The 24,973-nt window shown below is 45.5% G+C and overlaps 1 protein-coding gene across 1 annotated transcript in view; it reads right to left on the bottom strand.

Moving 5' to 3' along the window:
• LOC138516891 (tachylectin-2-like) overlaps window positions 1–24,973 on the bottom strand; it is a 164,025-nt gene that overhangs the window by 101,010 nt on the left and 38,042 nt on the right. Inside the window, exon 2 of the mRNA XM_069632345.1 lies at window positions 21,496–22,345. Coding sequence (XP_069488446.1) covers window positions 21,496–22,345 — 850 coding nt within the window. The remainder of the gene's footprint in view (window positions 1–21,495; window positions 22,346–24,973) is intronic.

Raw genomic sequence — 24,973 nt, forward strand, 5'->3', positions numbered from 1 at the left:
ACTTGAAGAGCATAGGAGCAGTATGTTACCTTGAGTGGACAGTACCCATTATCAATAGAAGCAGATGAAGGGATACATGGAAATTTGTTGCGCTATGGCGGCAGATGGCGGCAGAGCATCATAGTGCCCTCAGAGTCACAGTGTACTACAGCGATATACCATACTAAAAAAGCAGGTTCATACAAGATTTACGCCCATTGAATACCATATTGGGAGCAGAGTTCCCACGTGTACTGCCCGCCACAATTCTTTGCAACATACCAAAAGAGGCCATGCATTTTACTGACATTGATTGTAAAAAAAGCCTTCTATTCCACTACACCCCAATTCCCAGTTACCTACTGCTGGCATAGATTTGGGCACACCAGACTCCCACAGGGATATTGTGAGTCCCTGAGTATTTCTAACAGAATATTACACATGGATTTAGGCAATATACATGTACCGAGCACACTCATTCAGTATGCAGACTATCTCCTAGTATGTAGCACCACGGAAGAGATGTGCTGAGGAGATTCTAATACACTATTGGCATTTCTTGCAGACAAAGGATACCAAGTAGACAAGGAAAAAAATTCAATATTACCAGAAAGAGGTTGTGTATTTGGGACACATATCAGCAGGGAAAAGAGTAGCACTGGAAAGAGCTGCTGCAGTGCAGAATACACCACACCCTAATACAGTTCAAGTGATGCAACAATTCCTGGGTTTGTGTAACTACTGTAGAGTTTGGATTGTTGACTATTCTAGTTACACAAAACCTCTCCTGCAGGGACTCAAAGAAGCACAGAAGAGGAAGGGGTCACTAACATGGACAGGCAAAATGGTGACATGTTTCTCAGAATTGAAAAATGCTATAAGTACCAACAACCCCTGATTACACAAAATAAATGTATTTATTTTCACATCCTAATGGACAAGTATTGATTGCTGTATTGGATCAGCAAACATCCATGGTACACAAGCCCCTTGCATTTAACAGTGGTATCTTAGATTCAGTAATGTAGAGCCAATTTCCATGTGGACAGGCATTCACTGCTGCAGCCTTTGCTATTGAGAAAAGTTCAACAATCACTATGGGCTGCTCAGTTACATTATATGTAGAGCACGCTATTTTTGCAATACTTGAATGATCAAAATCTACATTAACTACACAGAGGGCCTTGGTGTATAAAGTAATTATGTCCAGCTCATCCATTCACATTGTAAGATGCTGCACAGTGAAGCCTGCCACGTTTATTTCTATACCTGTTGAGGAAGGAGAGAAGGTACATGATTGCATCACTTATGATTGTCCCGAAGATGATTTGTTTAGGGCACGGGAGGATGCACTGTAGGAGGGGGGAGATCCTTTTCATTGATGGTTCAATCGATGAGGAGACTGGCCAAAGACATGGGCACAGCAGTAGTGCGCCTTGTAGATGGGGAACATGAGGTTGTTGTTCAGAAAAAGATTATCAACCCGCTATTCTGCTCAGGCAGCGGAACTCATTGCCTTAATTGAAACGTTGGAAGCATCTTAGTGACCATATACTCCAATTCGGTATACGCCACCACCACTGCACATTCAGGGTGCTCCAGATGGAAAAGCAGGGGGTTTTACAGGTTGAACGGCACGCCTGCACAGCATGCAGCCTTACTGGAAAGATTAATGTATGCATTGTCCTGCCCCTCCTTAGTAGCAGTGGTTAAATGCGCCGCCCACACCCAGAATACAGACACTATTTCACTTGGCAATGATGCAGAAGACCAGGCCGCCAAAGAAGCGGTGTATCACAGGGACCCAGATGTCACCACTTATCCGGATGTGGCAAATCAACAGGCACAGTTAACTATTCCATACACTGCAGTATCGATTACACAAATAATTGATTTGCAGGGACAGGCACTGCAAGAGGAAAAAGATATGTGGGTGAAAAGGGGTTGCTTGCAGTTCACAAAAGACCCGATATGGAGATCAAAATATTACAGGTATTGATATTTTATTGCGCTTGTACACAAGTGTTTCAGAGCGTGACAAAGCAAGGAGGTGGAACAAGGGAGAACAAAAAACAACAATCTTACTAGGCTCAGTGTCATTGTGAATGCGCAAGTGCATGGGAGAGGGAAAGGGGAAAAGCACATGCAAAAGGGAGAAGTGGAAAGTGCTGAGAAAAGGAAACAGATACGTAATAAATAAATAAATAAAAAGCAACAAACAGTGGTAGTGCAGCCAGCAAGTTGTAAGTGCTGGGATTAAGGCACGCCAGGGTGTGTCTGGTATAGTCAGAAAGAAAGAGGGGCTGTATGGTTACAGGTGCAGACCCCAGTGCAAGGGTTGCCACGAGGCAGTGCGGGTGGGTGGCAGGGTGAGAAGGTACCTGGGCCCAGACGTCAGAGGGTAGGCCAGGTGCACAGTGCAGAGAGAGAGCAGATCAGCAGGGGAGAGGAACGGCGAAGGCAGAAGCAAAGAGGAAGGTCTTGAGGTGCTTCTCCTCAAGTTTCAGAGTGGCAGGGAGGCTGTTCCAGAGGGAGGCTCCAGCCGAAGGCAGAGATCTCCCGCCAGCTCGTTTCTATGAAAAACAACTGACCCTGAGGAAGTTCGAGGTAGAGGAGCGAAGAGCTCGAGAGAGGAGGTATTTATAGAGGGACAGCTGAAGGTATTTTGTGGTACAAAGTGGTAATGCCACAGGAGTTGCTAAGGGATGCTTTTGAGAAGCTGCTCTACCCAGCGCATTTTTCGAAACACATTGCTGTAGGTATTTCGGAGGTCTGGTTTGTCCCAACTTGCAAGAATTTCTCAACACGTTTGTGACAAACTGCACAACATGCCATCTTCACAACACTGGCCAGACGCTCAGGGCATTGTGGAGCACATTGCCCCATCACACTGGGCCATTCCGGGAGCTTCACTAGGTGGATATGTCTAACAGGTGTAGTACTTACTGTGACATTGTTGTAGTATCTGCATTCTCCCTTTGCGATTTCTAGTACGCAAGGTATTTCCCCATGGGGGTGGGGGGTGAAGTCCTAATATCTGAAAATAGAACCCATTTTTTGAATGATTTATTTTAAGAGATGGCATCTCTTTTGTGGGTTCGGCAAATGTTGTGCTCCATATACCACCCTCAAGCCAACGGATTTATAGAAAAGATAAAACAGACTTTTGAAGAGAAAATGGTCCGATCATGTGCAACGGTAAGGAGGAACTCAGAGCAATGTCTGACTCTGGCTCGTTTTATCCTGAGAACGCAGCCCAGCAAAGACCACCACTTATCCCACAGGGCAGCAGTAGTTTTGGGAGAGGAGTTTAATGGGTGAACGTGAACTAACCAAATGCATTAAAGTGCTGTCTCGACAGATTGCTCCTATAATAGAAGATGCAGCAGTAACATCGGCGACTGATAAACTGAACTTTCCACCCCTACAATTACTTCCAGGTGAAAAAAATGTGATATTTGTCTGCTGCTGGAACCAACAAATGTTCCAGGGACCCTACACTGTGGTATTTGCAACATCCTTTGCTTTATAAGTGGAGTTGCAGTATTGGGTTCATTGAGATCAGACGTTCGGAAGGCACCGGACCACCACTCCACCTTCCCATGAAACTGACCTCAGTATTGACCCAGCTTAAGCTGTATATTGCATTACGTTCCTGACTGTCCCATTAAAGTTTGAACTGATCTAATTATTGATCCACTATAAGTTAAATTGTTTCCTATTGACCCATTGCATTGTGTGGTGCACCATGCTTCCTTTTTGTCCCAATTGCTCATTGAAATTAAAGTGCATAAGCTATCACTGTCCCTTTTTAAATATTACATCTGTTTTGGCACTTTTTCAATGATTATGTATTTGTAGTTGTTTGCATGGATGTCTTTCTTTTCTCTCCCTCTGTAGGTGCACCACCACAGACGTCATGTAATGTATATGTTATGTTGTCCTTTATTTGGAGGTTGTATTTTGTTTCTGTGTGATTATTTTATACTATGTGAAAACCTGTGTTAACGGGACAAAGTGCGTAAAGAAAGACATTTTCAGGGTGTTAATATATTATGTGGTATATTTGATTTTAATTGATTGAAATTCGTGTTAACACAAAGATTTTTCAGGTTACCATTAACACAGCAGAACTAATACATATCCTAAAGCAACAGCTCCTTCTAGCCGTGCCAACAGGGGAAAGCGGGCGGTCTCTACCGCACATGACTAACATCGGACAAACATACCCCATACCTTTTATTATATAGTATGGTGGGGGCATACAAAGGGGAGGTTAGGGGGATTATGGAAAGTTTGAGAATGTAACACACTTGGGGAATAACACGAATTAGGAGAGGAACTGAGGAGGAGATAAGAGTACAATCAGTATAACAGCGTTATATTTGACACCATGGCTGATGCGCAACAACTCGAATCGGACAACATATGGTATAATCACATGTGCAATGTGGGGAGGGAGAGGTCAAACAAGAGCTGCTATGCATGCTCTTTGATACCTAATGATACGGGCGCACCCAAAGAAATGCTGCCTCTTATAGCCAAGTGTCTGGCACACTTAGCCATGTGCAGAGTACAGAGTCTTTTCCAAGGGCACACTGTCCAAGAAGTAATTATGGACAGGGATGATAATGGGGCGGGGGAGGGCTTACTGGGGTTTCCTGAAGACATGGTGGTTCGTGCAAGTAAGAATTGTGGAAAAATATGTGTTAACTATGTGCCAAAGTAGACATGGATTGAGCTAAAGGAAACACCAGCCATAGTACAAAGGCCAGAAGAGTCCTTGTTTTGCTTTCGTTGAAGTGCCACTGTAACGATAGGAATGAACAGCCTGTGCAATAAGACCCCGTTTATCCTTGATCTAACTAAGGGCACAGCAGCATTAGTGGATGTGTACTTGGTGTGTGGACAATATGCATATTTTCACCTTCCAGCATCATGGAAGGGTGTTTAGTCGCCGACCACCCTACACTCAACAATTTTTTGTAGTTCATGAACCAATTAAGCCCCCAACTGTTAAGCGTGCTCATTGCACACTAAGAGTTTGTCGTCAGAAGAGATCTAACTACCTGTCCAAAGACTCCTCTAAGAAACTGAAGGCGATTCCGGAACACACTGGTTGTTTATCAAGTGTAAGGAAGGCATGGTATCGAAAGTAAGACAGACATAAGTGACCACAGTTCTAGGGCGTTTACTGAACTTCAAAAGGGTTTGAAAAATGCCCATCTAATCCTAAATCTACAGATGGGAGTCAAAATAAAATGGCCTACACTAACACACCCATTACCAATCCTTAACTCTAAATACAAATAGTGTTTGAAACAGTGTTACGAAAAAAAGAAAGAAGTGTTCACAAAACGATACGTCTGGATGTTCAGGCTGTTGGCCTCCCTTCCCGCATTTTCAGCATGGGACAAGGAAGTACACTAAAGCTTAGCACAGTCTCTGGCTTCTCTACCATGAGGATACAGTTCAATCATTAGCATCAATGCCTTCTGTGCCCAAGTCTCCTTGCTTGATATGACAAACAAACACTTAGTTCATTTCCTCTTAGGATCTCACAAGTACTGAATTTCTCAGGCGATTCACTATTCAACTCGTATCCCCCTCAGCCGGGCTCAGATCCTCTATAACACAATGTTCAATTTGTCTCCCTCCGCCGGGCTCTGACCAATTCCAATTTAACTTTTTAACACAAACTAGCTTTGACCAAAAGCTCTCAACTGATCTCCCTCCGCCGAGCTTGGACCAACTTCACCTTTTTTGTCATCAACTTTATTTACGCTATTAATTAACATCAAAGACTTTCCATTGAGCATGGGATTTTGCTTAACCCCTTGCAGGACCACTTTGATTCACATTTCTTTGTCATTCTTTCAGTTGGATACCTTACAGAGACCTTCGAATGAGTATGCATGCCGTGCCGGACCACTCTGTCTAAGGTATCATATCTTAGCTTCAAAGTTCAATCACTCATCTGTTGTACAATTTTATGCATGGTGATTATCACATACGCTTCATACAATGTTGCCGCTTGCAACCTTGGCTTCCACACAGACCGGGCTGGTATCAGTTTCCACGACTAACTGGCTGTGCTGACTTCACTGGCGTGGTTTTGTTGTAGGAGCCAAGGATAGTACCACGGCTGCAAGCGTTTCTCCCCGCCTTGGACAATCTACACGGGAGAGCCCCGGGTACCTCTGACAAACAATACAGGATTCTAAAGCCTTGTTTCTTGGGCCTTCGTTTTCTATTCTCGAGGGTTCATGAAAGTAATGGTTCCTTATTGAAAAGGTCAAGGGCACATCCCTCCTTGCAATTGTTTTCGGTTTTGCCATCTTTCACCTTGTATTAAACGGCCATCTTGGAACTGCTACTTCCTCGTGTGCTTTGCCTCGTTCAGAGTGTGCTCTTGTGCTCCACCTTTTATCCATTTGGGGAAGTGTAATGGAAGTCAGGTTTGTGTGTAATGGTCAGTAATTGCCCGACCATTTTATTAGGACATGTCATGTATACGGCTCGGGCGTTAGTCAGTTTTCTCTCATAGCAAGCTGTTTGTGAGAACGTGTTTGTGTTGGGAAAGGAGGAGGAGGGGTTGAGATCCTAAGTATCTTGCTTGGTAAGAATGGGGTAAAGGTATAACAGGGAAGACAATACTGCGGCTCACCATCCAGTGTCCCACTCCCTGAAGACCCCTCATCCAGGTGATTCTCCCACACTGGTCCACCTCCAGGAACTGGATCCAAAAGCGATGGCAGCTCCCCAGGGATAGCGGTGAGACATTCTGTGTTCTCACATAAGACAGAAGCCTTTTTAGCCTCCTTTCTGGTGCCAGGTATCCAGACTGCAGCCAACGCAAAGTGGCTGGGGATAGCTAGATGGTAGATGCTTCAGATAGCGTACCAGACAGAGCACAGCCTTAATTCAATTAAGAGCGAGTTGTGAGCTTAGGACCTTCCAGAAACAATATGTTCTGGACTTGCTCACAGCTATGTTAGGGGCGTCTTGGACTGTCTTGCTGTACATACCTACCCCCAAATGATGCTGACAACAGATTCTTATCACATGCGATAGGGGCACTTCTTGATTTGGGGGTGGCTATGGAGAAGTAAACTGAGTGAATGCAGAAGACTGGTTTGATGCCATGTTTTTATTGGCCCCATTGTGTTTAGAGATGGCAGTAAAAATGCTGGTTCCCAACGTGGTATTTTTGTCAGTAATTGTTTGTTCCTGTCAGAAGATCCTGAGATGCTGCATGAAGACTTTGCCAAAGAGCGCCATGATGATGATTTCAATAACTGATAGGTGGGATGGCCTAGAATGGTGAAAATAGAGCAGCCTTTGGAACCTATGGGGACAGTGACCACACCCCACTGGACCCAGAGAATTATATTGAGTGTTGGGTTGATTTAGAAGGAGATGGAGGGCGATGGTTTATGACTGGCATCTGTAAGGAACTCATGGTAGCAACAGTAAAGACAGACACAAGTGATCACAGTTCAAGATTGTTTATTAAACTGCAGCGGTAGGTTGGAAAAACATCTAATCTAAACCTAAAGCTAAGATGGGAACACGCTTCGACCATCAAATAATAATAAGGCAGTCCTTGTGGCGTCTTGTCAAAATAAAACGCCTACACTAAAACAAACAAAAAACATTGCCAAATCCTTACAACTAACTATAGAAAGAGTGTTGGATAGGGTTTTCAATAATGTATAACGGTTTCACAAATAAAGTTATGTATCCCCTTCCCCACGTTTTGAGCACGGGATAAAGTGGATCACCTCAGCACAGCACACACTCGAGCTTTCCCAGCACGAGCCAATAGTTCCGGACAAGCTATCAGGTTCTTCGATGGTTAAGTCTATTTTCAATAAAAACTCTTGCCTTCAAGGGCCTGATATATTCAACAAAACAAGCTTTTGGGTGATGACTTTCCACCCCTGGATCTCCCTCTTTCGGACTCGGATCTCTTTTAGACATCAGCCACCCTCCTTCGGGTTCACTATGGGTTTTCTTACTTTCATGAATCTTAATGCCTTTTTAAACAATTCTTTAGTCTTCACCCCTTTTTGACAGCATCCCAACCGCTGGGTTCACTTTTGCCAATGTTTGCTAAACAGTGAACATCCCTCGGTCAGGTTCCCGCTTGTCAACACACTGTAATTCGGGACTTTATACTTCGCCCCCTTTTATTGGCATTCCTCCATTTGGTTTACTCTTGCCAATCTTGTCAATCATATCTTTCTCATTAACTCTTACAATATAGGCCTCATTTCCCTTAGCTTCATAATTCAAACAGTTTACTGTGGACATCCCTTGGTCGGGTTCACTCCTGTCAACACACTGTTCATAGGGACTTCAGGCTTCACCCCTTTCTGTCAGCATCCCTCCGCCGGGTTCACTCTTGCCAACTTTTGCAACACACAGTTAATTCACCAATTTCACCAAGCAGGATTAATTTTCGTTTACTTCGCCATCATCTGTCGGTGAAAGACTTTCGACTGTACAGAGGATTTTACAAGATCCCTGTATGACCACTTTGAACCCCTTTTCGCCTTCTTCCAAGGCCTTGTGGTCATGGTAGTTTCAACCAAGGGGTGACCTTTCAGAGTTTCCCGAGTGAACACCCACATGGTACACAACTATTCTGCTGCTGGTTTTCCCCCTTCTAATATCAAAAGTTCTTTATGGTTTGACAGTTCAATTAGCTGCTTGCTACTTTTCGTTCAACAGTTTGGTTTCTTATCGACTCTCCCCTCGACTCACCTGCTGTGATGAACTGCTTGGCTTTCGATCTGCTTGGAGTCAAAGTTGGTACTATGGAGACCAGCGTCTCCCCCCAGCTTGATTATCAGCCGAGGAGGGTCTTGTATACCGTAGACATCTGGAGCAACACATGCTGCCTATTGTTCAGTGTCTTACGATTCCTTCTGCAGAGGATCACAGGCCTTTGTCGGAAAGGGCAAGGATGCTTTGCGCCTTGTCTCCCTCTCAGTATGCTCCGTCTTTCTCCTCCTCTTGAACTGCTGTGCTGAGTTAGCTCTCATGTCGTGCCATCTGCCCTGCTCCTCCTGTTCTCTCGTGCTCCACCTTTTATTCCTGTGGGGAAGGGAAAGGACGTTCAGGTGTGTGTGATTCTGGTCAATTTCCTGACCATGTCTGACCCTTGTATTGGGACAGGTTAGCTAAACCCCTCGGGTGTTAGTCCGGTGTCTGTTGTGTTGTGATGTGAGAAAGTGTTTGTGTCCGAAAGGGGAAGGGGCAGTGTTTTTGAAAGTCCTACGTGGTAGGATGGGGAAAAGGTGTGAAAAGACTACAAGTCGAAACACGTGTTGGCACATGCCACTCCTGTAATAGGCATTCATGTATATATAATTCCTCTTTTCTTTGATTCACCTCTCTTTTACCCAAGAACAAATTGTGAGACAAGAACATTTTGTGAAATTGGCACACATGGACATCTTATTCATTTTAAGTGTGAGTCTCTATCAGGCACTGGACCTGTAGAGAATGAATTGTTAATCCACAATTTACGTTCGAATTAATATTATTGATGTACTGTTCAACAGACTTATTAATAAATCTTGTCATTGCTCTTTGACAAATCTAACTGGTAGTTTATATCCTGTGCCTTTTTCTGCAGTGGAGCATAGCGCGACCAAAGGGAATACCTTAACCAATTTTGTTTCAAGTGGGTAGGGGTACCCATCTTTCCCTCCTATATCGCTGCTACACTCCTTTCTCCAAATTTCTTGTTCATCTATTTTCATTGCTGATCTATTAAATCACAATAATAAAATTGAGGATTTCAGCTCACAATCAACTAGGAACCCCCACCTCACTAGATGTTTAATTGAAGTACAAACAAATTGCAAAATGGTAAATAAATGTCTGCAACATAAATTTAGCATTTTGCTATTTTTTATACTTCAATTAAACAGGTCTCATTTATTCTAATTTAATTAAACAATTAATTTAATTAAACACTTGTTAAAGGCCCTTGCTTCGCTCGTGCCATTAACCTGTTCTTCAGGGCCCATAACGCCTGTTACGGCCCTCGCTGCAGGTCTATAAAGCTATAATAAAAAGACAACTCTGAAAGCTAGACCGGGCGCCCCAGATATCTGTGTGCAAGCTGCAGTCAGAGGCTTCAATCCCAGCAGGGTCAACTGAACCCTTTCATTATTTCCTACACACACAGCATAGGTAACCATCTTCAAATAAATCTAGTTATCGGCCACCTCTCCATGGAAAGATCACTGCTCTCCTAAAACTGTGCTCAGTCAGCCATTTTATCTCAGACTAAAAGAAAGGGAATGAGTATAATGGGGACTTGTACCTGCCATCTACAGAATCTAGCATACAGAATAATCTGGTCCTCAAATGGAAGAACCAAACTCTCATTAGCAGATAGTGGAAGAAGGCTGGTATCTGGAAGGTCGAACGTGTCTGGGACAGATATGGGCCAATGGGGTTTGGATACTAAGGATCAAATACAAATTCCCAGCCGACCAAGGTATCAGGAACCTTCCTCTTTGTTCTTGAATATCTTTCACGTCTTGGATGCTAGTACACATGACCCCCCAGTGGTCTATACCATCTATCTGCCACTCACCCTTGAATCCTGGGGAAGAGACAGGAAAAGACATTGGACGTCCGATTGCAGAAAAAGCCTGCGTTGCGGCCACATGCCGCAACGAAGATGAACGTGGACTTAGATCTCCGGTATTCCCAGTAGACGGTTATCCACTATCTATACTGGTCTTCATGTAAGATGTGGTGAAGTAAGCTTCTTCTATTGGATGAATGCTGGTCTTTCAAGAGAGCTGGTGGAAAAACACTGCACATTTTTCATTGTTTGGGCCTGTGGGGTGGGAGTGGTAGGGGGTTTTGACTGCTCTGGGAAGAGGTCTTTCCATCGATGTTATGTTGACTTATACCGTTCACGGCTACCACCCAAGGGCAGACTCCAGGCGATGATGGAACTGGTCATGGGCAGACCGCGGAAAGGATTACTATTGTTCTGCATTTTGGGGTTGTTCCTGGCCTCACTTCATTTATCTGGTAAAAAACGTGCCCGCGGGCATTGATCATTTTGAGGAAACAGTTCCTAGGGCACTGGAACAGCACAGATAAGCCAAAATGTGAGGACTAGTTATTGGACATGGAAGCAGCTATCTTGCTTGAAGAAGGGTATGATGGCCGAGTATGGTATAGTATGGGGCCCATTTAGGGGATTCTATGTATAATGGGGACCCGGCCCTGCACTTTTTCACTCTTCCTTTCCTCCCATCACCCGCGTTGCTTCCCAATTGCATGCATTAGTCTACATGTGTACGATGTACTGAATATTGGATAATGGTGGCTTTCCACAATGCCATCAAATGTATAGTTGATCATGTATTTGCAACCCGAAACTCTATTTCTGTGCAAATAATCAGCTGGCTATTGTGAGAAAATGCTAGGAAGCTAAAGGGTGTGGAAATACACTGTTGGCAGTATTTAAACAATGTGAATAAATAAAACAAAACCACATCCCAAACATGCATCAGTGTAATCACTTATTAGTATGTCAATGTGATCTGCTGTAGCATACTAAAACTCTATAGAAAACCTAACCTTTTCATACAAGGGATAATCGAATTTTCTACATCCAACTCTCTCTCCCTAAATACCTCTTTGCTAGAGAACTTTGGTCTTCTAGCTCCAACTCTCTGCAGGTTAGACGCTTCGCTAACCAGAGGGGGTCGGTCTCGCTCTTCTGCAGGAGACTCCCTCTGGAATGGTCTCACTCTCAAGTCCCTCCTTTTCTCTTCTTCCTTCCCTCTCCCCTTCTCCTGCTAACACCCCAATCTGCTGCAGTGACTGGCTGCCTGGTTCCCTCTGACTTCCACATGGGCCCCCTAACCCTCTTCGAGTCCACCGCCCTCCTTGCACTTAGCATGTGGACCCCTGTACCCCATGCAATTCCCTGGCATTTGCCTTCCTGTCCTCCCCTTAGCACTCGCCTAGACCCTGCCTTCCCCCACCTCCTCCAACCCCCCTTGCACTTGCTCCCTCTCCTCTTCATCCTGCACTTCCCCCCACACCCTAGGACTTCACGCTCAGGAAGACTGGCACTTCTCCCCCCAAGCTCCCCTCTCCCTCCTTGTTACTGCACTTGCATGATCCGAATGTCACAAGGCCTAGTAGGGCCCTTATTGTCATCTTTCTCCCCTGCCTCCACCCCTTTTTTGTCATGTGAAACATCGAAACACCATTTGTTTTATATATACGCCTTACAAATAACCAATAAAATAAAAAATTGCGACCCTCCCTTCCTCTCGGAGAAGACTATGATGTGGTACAACGGTTAGCTAAATACCACTCCATGAGCTGTATCACTTCTTTGAGTCTGATAAAGAAATGTTCGACTTTGTAGAGGAATAAGAGGCATTCAGCCACACAAGTTCGATCAATAACAGGTTCCAAAAAGGTAGAGTGGTACCCACACTACTGAAAGAGCACACTCCCAAAACATAAATCCCAAACACAGAATAAATGGACACACCCCAGTAGGGAATGAGACCAGGAGATAGATTGCAAGTTGAACAAAGTTTATATCAAGTAAAAGATGCATGCAGAGAAATCTGCTGCCCTGAGGGCGCTCTGCCCAAACATTACCCTGGCAGCACACCATAAGATTGAAATGTGTCACTGCTGACGTGTGATATAGGTGTAAAATACTAAAACATAATAGGCTAGATGAGCTGTTACATAAGGTACAGTAACATCAGATTGGTTGGGTGCTTGAGTGTTCGCCGGACAGCACGTGGGTCAGCTGGGCTCATCTCCGCGGGGTGAAGGTCAGGCAACGAGATGAGGCGTAGCTAACTAATCCATTTCTAGCAAAAACAGGAACTGAAGGCATGCAACAAATAATCATAAGAAACAGTAGACAGTTATGGGGGTATTGTAGAGTTCACATTGTTAGGTGTCTAGTCCATCTTGGCCTTTATACCTTAGGGTCTATAACCCCAGGCGTTCGGCGCCAGGTGCCCATCCTGCCCGATGCCTCATCATATAAACGGACAAGTGTTAGTTTTACTCAGAATATACAACGGTAGAGGATTAGATCTGAGGTGGGTAATCGGTTTACTCGTAAAGAAGGGTTCAGATGTGTATCTGCATCAAGAGGGATCGGGGAGCTGTGACTCTTCAGGGTGTGGGTCATGGCGATTTGGACAGATTTGTGTAGACTGATGGGCATACGGGCGGTGGTTCTGCTCCTTTCACACACAGGGCAGTGAGCTCAGAGAGAGAGAGAGAAAGAATACTGTGCTTCTTTGCAACAATTCACGACTGGTCTTCCGTGAGAAAAGAGCTGGTGTAGAGCAGACAGGGGAGGAGTAGGTGGGGGTGGCTGGGCTGGCTACGCACGGCCCTGGACAGGGGAGAGATGGCTTTTTGGAAATCATTGTGCAGCCTAGTACAAAGATGGAGTCTGGGGTAGCATAAAATAGAATCTTTATGTGTCATACAATGGCTTCTTTCCTCTGTCGTCAGAGGGCAGACAAGGGGATGTCTCCCCACAATGGGATGAGCAATAAATCCATTCATTACAGAATGTACAGGGGGGCACTAAGACCCTGCCTCCCTTAAACTACGTTGTACTGATTGGCCCATCATATGCACATCAGCAGTAAAGTTATGTTCCTAACTACACAGATTTTTCTTCTAGTAAAACAGATAGTTTTTTGTGGTCCTCCTTAAAGGTAGGCGAAGATATTTGAGGAGTCAAGCAAACATTGGCCTGGGAAGGTTGCCATTGTTCAGCAATGGGGTGCTGGGTCCATCTGCTTGTTACACTGTATATTAAACTGTAACACACAGGTATTCCTTGTGGAAAAGGTGGAAATTCCACAAGTGAATTCCCATTTCTCCCTTTCCAACATGGCTGCCCTCTGATCCATTTCATCCATCTCCTTTGCCCAGTGTTTTTCGAGATGGCCGCCCTTCCCTTTAAAACCTCTCAGAGCTTGGCAGACGGCGCGTTACTTTAACGCTGACGACTAGTACTCTGCCGGTCAGATCTCTACAAGTCATAATTCCAAGTAAGTGCCTTTCTTTCTAACTTTCTGCACCTCCCCTTCGTTCTTGAGCCTATTCCTCCTTCTATTCAATTTTCCTGAGCCCTCTCCCAGCTACTAGTATCTTGCTTTCCTTTCGGGGAACAGAAACTTTCAAGGGAGATTATAGGAGCTCGCGATCCTCTCCTGGTCTCTCACGTCTTTCACAATTGTACCCATTTGTGTTCTTGTGCTGCGTGTGGGGATTGATATGATATTGAATTTATAACGCGAGTATACGGAAGTGTTTCAAGGCGCGACGAGGCAAGGGAGAGGGAACAGAGGGAAGAAAGACAACAATCTTGCTAGGCCAGGTGGCATTGAGATCACGCAAGTGCAGGCTTTAGAGGCATAGACAGGGTAGGGCCTGAGCGGGCAAGGCCCCACCCAAGATCTGTAAATGCCCACTCAGCAGCACTGTGTGGGCATTTACAGAGGTTAATGTCAATGCAGGGGGCCCAACTACATTAGGTGCAGGCCCCACTTGTTAGACAATCCTGGCTACGCCTCTGACAGGGTTGGGGGAGAAGGGAAATGTGCGGGGACAAAGGGGGAGGGGACGGTGCAGTACATAGGATAATAGTAAAATAAATAAGACAATAAATAAAAGTGCGGCCAGCTGGTGGCAAGTGCAAGGGTAAGTGCAGACATCAGGTGTCAAGTGCTGGTAGGGGGCTGTAGGGATACAGAAACAGTCTCTGAGTGCAAGGGCTGCCAGGGGTGCAGAGAAGTGCACAACTGGTGGGGATGAGACCTGGGCCCGAGATCAGAGGGTAGCCAGGTAACAGGTGGAGTTTAAGATTCAGCCGGGAGGTCAGCAGGGGAAGAGGAGGAGAGTAAGCAGAAGCAAAGAGGAAGGTATTTAGGTGCTTCCGGAAACCAGAGATGGTTCTCCTCAATTTACAGAGAGGCAGGGAGGCTGTTCCAGAGGGAGGCCCCAGCAGAAGAAAGAGATCTACCACCAACTTTTTGCTTGGAGAAGCGACTGACCCTGAGGGAGTTGGAGGCGGATGAACAAAGAGCTCGAGAAGGAAGATATTTCGGAAGAGAGAGTTGAAGGCCTTGTGGACAATGCAGAGGATTTTGAACTTAATCCTTGCCACCACTGGGAGCCAGTGCAGAGATTTCAATCCTGGAGAGATACGATTCCTGGGCTTGGGGCCAAGGACAAGTCTTGCAATCCTGTTTTGGATGAGTTGCAGAGGGTGGAGGGTAGAGGCAGGCAGATTTAGAAAAAGGCTGTTACAGTAGTCCAGCCTAGAAAGAACCAGAGCTCTGGAGACAGTGAGCTTCTGGGGGAAGGAGAGGAAAGGAAGAATACTTCTGAGGAGGTGCAGTTGGTAGTGTGACTTCTTAAAGACGTCGGAGATGTGCAGAGAGAAGAAAAGTGTGGAGTCGAAGATGAACCAGAGATTTTTAGCCTCACTGGTGGGAACAGGAAGAGGGCCAGGAGAGGCTGGCCAGAGAGAGACTGGAAAGGAGGGAGCAGGTGTCCTGATGAGGAGAATCCCAGTCTTAGTGGCATTAAGGCAGAGATCATTGGTGGCACACCACTTCTGGATAGATGACAGACATTCAGAGATGACAGAAGGAGAAGAGGTGACGGAATGGAGCCTGAAAATGAGTTGAGTGTCATCCGCATAGCACTGAAAGTTGGGGCAGAGAACATCAATGCGGTGGGCAAGAAGTTCCAGGTATTAGTTGAACAGCCAGCGATAGAGGTTAGACCCCCCGGGGAACACCACAGGTAGAGATAGAGATAGAGGAGAGGAAGGACCAAAGTTGGACCTGGGAGGATCGATCGGAGAGGAAAGAAGTCAGCCAAGCCAGGGCCTGATCAGTGATACCCAGGTTATCACGGAGACGGTTGAGCAGAATGGCATGGTTGACCATTGTAAAAGGCAGAGGAGAGATCAAGTAAGATGAGACACGGGGTGTTGGAATCAAGGTTGGAGAGCAGGACTTCACAGATGTTCAGGAGAGCAGTTTCCGTGCTTCTGGCAGCTCTGAAGCCAGACTGAGGGTCATGGAGACAACCATCAGATTCAGTGTGAAGATTAAGCTGGGAGATGGCTAGCTTTTTCGGGAGTTTGCCCAGGAAAGGAGTGATGGAGATTGGGCGATAGATAGCCGGGCAGGAGGGGTAGGCAGAGGGTTTCCTAAGAAGAGGGTGCACAAGGCAGTGCTTCAGAGGGGGAAGAGAAGACTCCAGTGGTGAAGGAGTGGTTGAAGAAGTCAGCCAGAGCAGGAGTCAGGCTGTCAATGTGGTCCTTGATGGTTTTGGAGGAACAGGGGTGAACCTGTTTTGACGAGACTTTCATAGATCACACTTGTCTAGAAACCTCGCCTGGAGAGAACAGCGGAAAGGCGGAGGGGGATGAGGCCGAAGAATGACCAGGGGACGAGTAGGGGGGGGGGAGAAGAGAGGACAGGATGTCCTGGGTTTTTGAGAAGAAATGAGAAGCCAGGACCGTGCAGAGGGCCTGGTATGGGACAGGAGATGTAGAGACTGCAGCAGGATTGGCCAGCTCCTTGCAGATTTGAAAGAGTATGGCCGAGTTGTTAGATGCCGCAAAGAAGCGGGATTGGATGTGGGCTCCCTTTTTGGTGTGGACAGAGAGTAGGGTAACGCCGATTCACATGGATAGGATCCCACGCAGAAACCACAACCAGAAGGGATATTATTGGTATGCATTAGCAGCAGCACCAATGCACCACAGGTTGAAATAAACGTTTGCATGCATGTACTGCAATCAAGCAGCCGTGCCTGTTGACAGTGCAGCCAAGCCTGGTCTAGGTGTGTTAGCATTAACTGTGACATGATCTCTGTCAGACCCAACCTTGGGCACGCTGAGTCATCAGGTCAAGATAGCAGCCCGAACAAATCCATTCTAAAAGGGGCCATTGAATTAGCAGACCGTCAAACAATCACTTCCCAAATGCTCCAGTAGGCTGAAGCATCTACAGACCAAGTCTGATTAATCAATTCAGTGTGCTATGGAGAAAAGAAACCTTTCATGGTGTCTATCATGCCACCTACAGCTTACTCTACTGCACAGAGAAAACGTATCTGGCATTCTCTGCGCCGCGTTCCAGAGAGCTCATCAACAACGCGAATACACATTTCAGCAATCCGCGTGTTGCGAGCCGCCGTTTTATATTTAAGTAGTGCGTTGCTGTTTCTGCACATTTCACAAGACTTGGAAACTCTTAAACTCATGCTTCATGACCAAGGACATCTACCAATTACGCAACTCGTTCCTCAGGATCTACATTACACAACTCATGCATCAATATCCTGTTAAAGCGCAACACGTGCACCTTTCCTCCAGTTTAAGAGATTAAGATTCTTCCTACGATAAGCACACAGATCTAACCACCTGGAAATCTTCCCATAAACTACCTACTGCCATACTCAACCTTCTGCCCCAGTTCCAATCTAAAACCCTTTTTGTTTTATTTCCTTTTTGGTTCCTTTGTAATAGAAGACCTCCCGGTGTATGCGCACAGACAAGGAAACATCCATTTCCACCTTCATTCTGAAATCAGCTCTAATGAATAACCTCCACTCTACAAGGGTTTCTTCCCTAGGAGGGTTTTCCCCTACTGGACCTGTGTTCCTGAATTACCATTTCGGGTTCATAGGTGTAGTGGGGAAGGCTCCCCACAAACATCCCACTATACCTGTGTCCCAACAGGTAAGGGTTCTGTGAACCAAATTGTGTCAATTGTTTAATACCTGTTGTAACCTGCTAACAATAATAAAATAAAGGAGAGGGAAGATCCAGGCCATTCACTAATCATTTCTTAACAAAGAGTTCCATATTGGCTCGATTTGTTATTTTGAAGATCCATTTCCTCTTGTGTAATTGCAATGGGTTTCAATTTTTCAGAGGAATACTTTTTGGTCCTTCAGTGATCTTGTACACTGCGGCCAGAAGACTGTGCATTGCATCTTTTCTGGCCTTCAATCTCCATCCAGACTCTGTAATCCTTCTATTTTCCATGTGGAGCGTGATCTATAAACTATCTCTCTGATAACGATAACAACTTTCACGCCTGCCATTACTGCACTTAGCTTGATTATGCAAGTCTGGTACAGGAACCCAGTTTCCATGTCAAGGTACTGTAATTTGCCCGTTGGGTCATGTGCAGATTTAACGAGCCAATTTTCTGTTAGCTACAAGAGCTTCTAGGAGGGTAACGTTGATTAACACAGATTCACATGGATAGGATCCCACGCAGAAGCCACAACCAGGGGGGATATTGTTGGTATGCATTAGCAGCAGCATCACCATGGAAACACCAATGCACCACAGGTTGAAATAAACATTTGCATGCATTTACCGCAATCAAGCAGCAGTGCCTGTTGACAGTGCAGCCAAGCCTGGTCTAGGGGTGTTAGCATTAGCAGTGAAATGATCTCCGTCAGACCCAACCTTGGGCAAGCCGAGTCTAAGCAGATCCTCAAACAATCACTTCCCAAATGCTACAGTAGGCTGTAGCATCTACAAACCAGGTCTGTTGTCTCAATAGTGCAAATAGAATAGGTAAGCAAAGCAGATGATCATCATGTCCTGAACCATGTTGAAGTCCTAAATAGGAAAGGAACAGTCAATTCTCTAACACAGAAAGGCAGAGTACACTAGTGCAGCAGTGGTAAGCACTCACCCCAGCTGTTTCCCATTACTAATACTGTCTGGGGTTTCAGAGGCACACATATTGTTAGTAAAACTCATCTGCCACAGAAACCCAGGCAGATGGATGTCACAACAAGAAAATATAATGGGGACAAAATAGAGAAAGACAATTGCTCTTGTGCTTGCACACAAACATGGATGAGATTGCACTCTGGCACACTATCTCCTGTATCCACATAGAAGTATGAAGTTCAGGAAGCGTTTGCAGGCTCCACGGCTATCAACAGCGCATTCTGGGATTTCCGCAGCCCCAGCTTTAATGGTAGCAACCGCAGCAGGGTTCTTTAAAGAGATGGTCTCTTTCTTAATGATTGTATTTACGGATTTCTGGAGGTGGGGTTGCTACAGGGTGTGAAAACTGGAGGGGGGTATCTGTACTCCTGTTCTCTATATGGCAGAGTAGAGGCACAGAGCAACCCAGCCAAGATTCTCTATTTGGTATCGTGGAAAAGCAATCCAGGGTTAAGCTCTCAGGAGGTGATGCAGGCTGGTTCTTAAGTACAGTGTAGTCCCCAAGCACCCACACAAGAATGTCCACACACTATGTTAGTGATAACACAGTTCTTTATATAAATAACGTTGAAGGTTGCATACACAATCACAATAACACACTTTGTGCTCAGGTTAATCTACAATGTCAAATATGTACAGTTTCTATGTGGTACCACAAATTATGCTTTGATTCCATTAAAATGAATTAACTGTACTCAGTTCAAATGTCATACAAATCAGTTAATAAAGTGAACCAACAATACACCTAGGAGGAAAGCAGGTTGGTTATAACAATAGGCAGCGTACTGGGAACCTACCACAAGGCACAATTCTGTATGAGGATCCCCCCACCTGGGCAACCTGTAAATAAAGATATAATACATGCCCAGTCCAGATAGTGTTAAATATGAGTATTATTTCCTTCTAAACAGTTCTACTACCCCAATGTACCTGAAATAGCAGAGTTCGGCATTGGGTCATCGACAGATCCTTCTTGAACGGCTCTCTTTAAGGCAGGAGCCATGGATCGTCGAGATCCCTAGAAGAAATGATGAACAAAGGCGTCAAGGCAGCAGCTTCGGTCCTGGCGGTGCTCGTCAACAATCGGTCGCTGACGTCCTGCGAAGATGAGTCGTGCATTGCACTTTGATGACGAGAGTTCATTGTTGCAAAGTGTTTAGGAAAAACTTTGGCCCAGCAATGCGTCAGCAGACTTTACTTTCTCCAGCGGGACAAATCGGTCAGCGGTGCCGACGAGAGCATCCTTGAATTCAAAGTTTCTTAATCAATGGAGCGTTGCGGCTCCGGTCGTCGGCGTCAAGCGGTTCCCGCTTCTGGGCAATACAGCTTCGATGGGCCTCCAGGGGGTATAGCAAACCTGCGAACCCTGGTTGACGACGGGGGACGGCTGTCTGGTGCTTCTCTTCGTTCTCCTCGGCGGTCCCGGTCTCCGGTTGACAGTCTTTCGAAGGCAGGCCTCCAGGGTGCTTCAGCGAAGGTTAGAGGTGCACAATGGTCCCTTGTAGCTCAGGAAGAGGTCTCCTAGCCAGGTCTTTTATCGGATCAGTCTCGACGGCACGATGGCTTTCAGATGGCGGTGAAGGTAATAGACAACCTTCTTCTTCAGGAACGGCTTCGAGATGAAGCATCAGTTTCGACTTCAGCTTCTGAGCAAATTCTAGCAGTGAGAGGCTCCCAGATATACTGATCTGTCTCTCATTCAGTCTGCTGGGTCACGCTCAGGCAACCAATCACTCAGAAGGGCATTCAGGCAGGCAGGCAGCCAATCAGGCTCACAGTGCATTCAGGCCATTCTCCTCCCTCTCAGCCTCTCACAACAAAGAATGTGTATTAGGACAAGTACCCAGCCATTCAGCACTCCACAATGCATTCATACATGTTTCAGGCAGGGCGGTCTCAATCATTGTATTATACCAGAAACCAGACACCCATAACATGAAGTGCATATTTTTCACACACTCCATTCACCCAGGACCCACCCACAGGGTGTACCCACAACATACAGTCACTGGGAAGTCTCCAGCCAGTCTGGCCTGGACTTCCCCTCATTACCATATATGGAACTTCCACCCAACGGCCAGTCAGGGGAAGGGGCAGAGTCAGGGCTTCCCAGGACTTTTGGAAAAACAAGTTAACAGGCAATAGAAAGCAAGACGCCACAGAGGCCATCTTGTCTCCTATCAGGAATCAACTGATTCCAATGGCAGAGCCTGGGTATCCCAAAATGGAGGATACTCAGAGCACCTGTCAAATTCAGCATGGAGCTGCCACCAGCCCATACCCTGCTCTGTGGGCCACACACAGGTGCCCAAAACCATACACTAGGGGTACAGGGTTGTACCCCCACCCATGGGTGCCATAGAAGTATCCCAAGGGTCTGTACACCGAACCAAAAATAGGAAGAGCTGCACTGCCAGGAGTCCCACATGGACTCCTGGGCAGAAAACAATACAGAACACAAATTTAAAAAAAGGACTACAGAACAAGGACAGGGAGGCCCTATCCCTCCAATGCATTTCTAGCATCACGCAGGGGTAATGTGAACGCCCTGGAGATTAGGATGCAGCCCATCTTGGTAATGGTCACCATGCCTTCCTTCTCATATTGTACCTCCTCATACATTTCCAACACTTCTTATACCTTGTTCACACATGGAATAGCATCACATGCTAAGTGGCATATGGCATACTTACGTGAAGGTGGCGTTCAAGGGTGATGTGCTCTTCTTGTTATCATAGACTTGCTGTGCCACCACCTCCGGCACCGTGGAGAGGACCTCCCCTACGTCAGGTTGGAAATCAAGACTCACAACGCTCTTGATAGTTTTGTCCCGTGTGAATGCCATGAGTCTGTATAAATATCCTATCCCAAGGTTTTGGGCTCTAGACTGCCAGTCATCCAAGGCATGGGTGGGAGGAGCTGCGGTGTAGATTTTACCATCTCCTTTGGACACACACCAAAGGTTGCCATCTGGGCTAAAAGACATGAAGTGGCTTAGTTCACTCCAACGTGTCCCAAGGCCGATTGTTTGGCTTGCTGCAAACCAGTTTTCATCTATTCCAATTGGGGGCAGCTTTTTTACAAATTTATCTTTACTCACTGCATGCAGCACACCCTGAGGATCAAAGAAAAGAGCATAAAATTGGTCCCATCCCCCAAGACCAATTTTGGTTGCTTCTGTGTACAACCAGGGCACATTCTCATTGGTTGGTGGAGGTCCGGTGTAGAGCTCCCCCTGATGGGTTGCGGCATAAAGACTGCCATTGGGGTGAAAGAAAAGGAACTTGAACCTCCGCCAGTCATTTTTTCCTACACACCTGGCGACATCCAGTAGCCAGTTCTTGGAAGGGTTAGAAGGAATGGGTCCCGTAAAGAGCTGTGATCCTTGCACAACGTACAGCCGCCCATCAGGGCTGAAGAAGACATGGCTTGGGTTTTCTAGGCTCCCCAGAACAAGAGCTCTCCCATTGTAATTGTCCAGGTAATGGGCTGGAGGCAGGCCAGCCTTACAGACCTTCCCATGTACAGCAAACAGGATAACATCTAAAACACAAAAGAAAATTATCATCACCTTTTGGTATATTTCATAGTTTCTCATTATTATTATTATAATGGTATTTATTGAACGAAGACCTAGCTTTGAGAAGCAACAGCGCCCTTTACAGAGGTATTCAACAGTACAGATGCATACCAGAGCCCTTTTCAGAGGTAACAACAGAACAGATATACAGCAGGGGTAGGATACAGAGGGGGGGTACAGCTGCTGGCAGGGTCGGGTAGCGGGATGACGCAGTGCTTGGCCACTTCGAAGAGGGCTATTACTTTGTTGTCGGCTTCTGCTATGGTGTTCCGATAGCAGGAGACCTTTGCTGTGTTGATTGGTGGTCTGAGTTCCTTGAGGAGCATAAGTCGGATGTGGTCCTGAAGTGGTGCCAGGTTTTCTCTTGAGCAGAGGTTGAGGTCTTGCATGTACTAGGGTTCTGACAGTTTCTGTTTGCAGGTGCATTGTTTCAGAGGGGTGTGTCAGTCAATGGAGGCTGAGAGGGTGGCGTGGAGTGCCTCCAGTAGAGAGTCGGTTTGTTTGGAGGTGTTCGGTCCATAAATCATATGGGCTCCCACTTCAAAATATAGTGCACATGCGCATTTTAGCGGAATCAATGGGTAGCAGGGCCTGCCCCTCTGCAAGGTTGGTGCCCAAGGCACCATAAGCAAAGGCTCACCAGGGTGTGTCGTTTAGCACCAAACTCATTGAGGATGGTGGCAAAATGCATCTTTGACTTGAATTCTATTCATGCTTGGACAGGCAAGGATTGCAGCGCTTACAGACTGCATCACTGTCTGTTTCTTTTGAACACATGTACTTGAGGACATTTATCTTGGAATTGATAAATCACCCAAGGAGAGTTGAAATTGAAAAAAGGTATAGGTGCAAGCAATCATCTTTTTGTATTAGCCAGTTCATAACTTTGACACTAAGCATCCGAGTGCCGTAGGGGACATTTTACAGCCAACCATTAGAAAACTATTCTGTACAGTGTTACAGCATTCAACATACCCTAATATTTTCAAGCTAATCAATACTAATTTTAACATCCATCGAGGGAAGCACATAATTCCCCATATAGTTTTTCGTGTACTATTCTGTTATGTATGCCTGATGCCCCAGGCACAGTGCCTACTAATTCTAGTCGTGGGTAGCTAACAGTCAGCTAGCTAGAATTACTAGCCAAGTTGCAGCACCCTGCCACTTTAATGCAAGTCCTGCCTTACAAAGTTTAATTCTGAGAAATGTGTTGTGTGCCACCGAATGAGGAAAGTGTTTTGCCCTCATAAAATCCTAGGCAGATCACTCTTGCCAGAATATGTTTTGAGGACCACTGAGATATTGTCTATTGTGTTTAGGAAAAACATTGGCAGACATGTATGACTTGGAACGCACTGGACCCGTGCAACATACTCAGGTATACAGAATTGCAGCAGACAGTCATGTCCTGGATCATATAACGTCCTTCTTCGGTATCTACTCTATTAAAAAGAATTAGTCAACAAAGGCTAGAATAATTAAAAAAGCAAGTCTTTGCCACCAACGTAACCGTAGAGGTAATATGTGGATTTAAAACCAGGAACACACTGATATTACGAACCTGAGGTACCGGTGAGGGGCCAAGCTTAAGATCATTAGCCAAAGCAAAGGATTCCATAATGCAGGACTTGCAATTAAAAAGGTAACAAATACAGTCTTAGACCAATTCACTGGGCATTTGTTTTTGAACATCCGCTTCATTATGAAATGGTTTCGTAGGACACTATAGATCGGTTGACGCATCAGAAGCAGTTTGTGGGTCGCACGGTTGCATACAGCATCACTTGCCTTTGGGACATAAGCACCACAAACACTGTAGGATGGTATGCATACATGTCACTGATTGCCCTCCAGAACCTGCCCTGGGGTTTGAGAAATCTTGAATGGCAAAAGACATGCAGACCCCTAATTTGCTCATGCGTCGACCTCGTCAGAAGTCACATCACAGAAAACAACATTACAAGAGTGTCATTAGTCTTTGATACGCTAGGGCATCTATCCCAGTGACATTGAAAGACTCTTCGATGTATAAGCGAAGAGACTAATACGTTTGTGTTGTGTAATATTCGAATGGTCACTATTATTAATATGTACCAGCTCTATAGTTTAGTAAACCATGTGAGAATATTTTCTAACGGCAAAAGAAACTTCAGACAGAATCACTTCTAAGGACTTCCAGTTTTAGCAAATAAGGCTCACTTAGAGTAAATGATTTCCGCAGGATTGCTCACTTTGCTGAACTGCAGAAATCAGGATTTGGGCCCAGTCTGCGATTTAAGCACTTGACCACGTATCTTCAGATCTATGGTTCAAACAAGTATTTAAGTTGTTGGTTTAAAGAAAATTACGAGTTGTTGTTTAGCAATGCCTTAAAAAGTACACAAGTCATATAAATAACCCATTTGATATCATATAACATTTTTGTGAAAACATGCTGAGCAGAAAATATGATTGTAGCTTTATTTTCCCCATCCTGAAGGGAAGAGGACAGTATAAGCCTTCAAAGGTATGGAAGCCTTATTATTCTCAATGAGTTGTATTAAAGGTGAAAGAAAATACAATGCAGCATAAAATAGTCTACTGGAGTC

Source organism: Ambystoma mexicanum, chromosome 6q (genome assembly GCF_040938575.1).
Source record: "Ambystoma mexicanum isolate Mex_15411 chromosome 6q, UKY_AmexF1_1, whole genome shotgun sequence".
Classification (NCBI taxonomy): Eukaryota; Metazoa; Chordata; class Amphibia; order Caudata; family Ambystomatidae; genus Ambystoma; species Ambystoma mexicanum.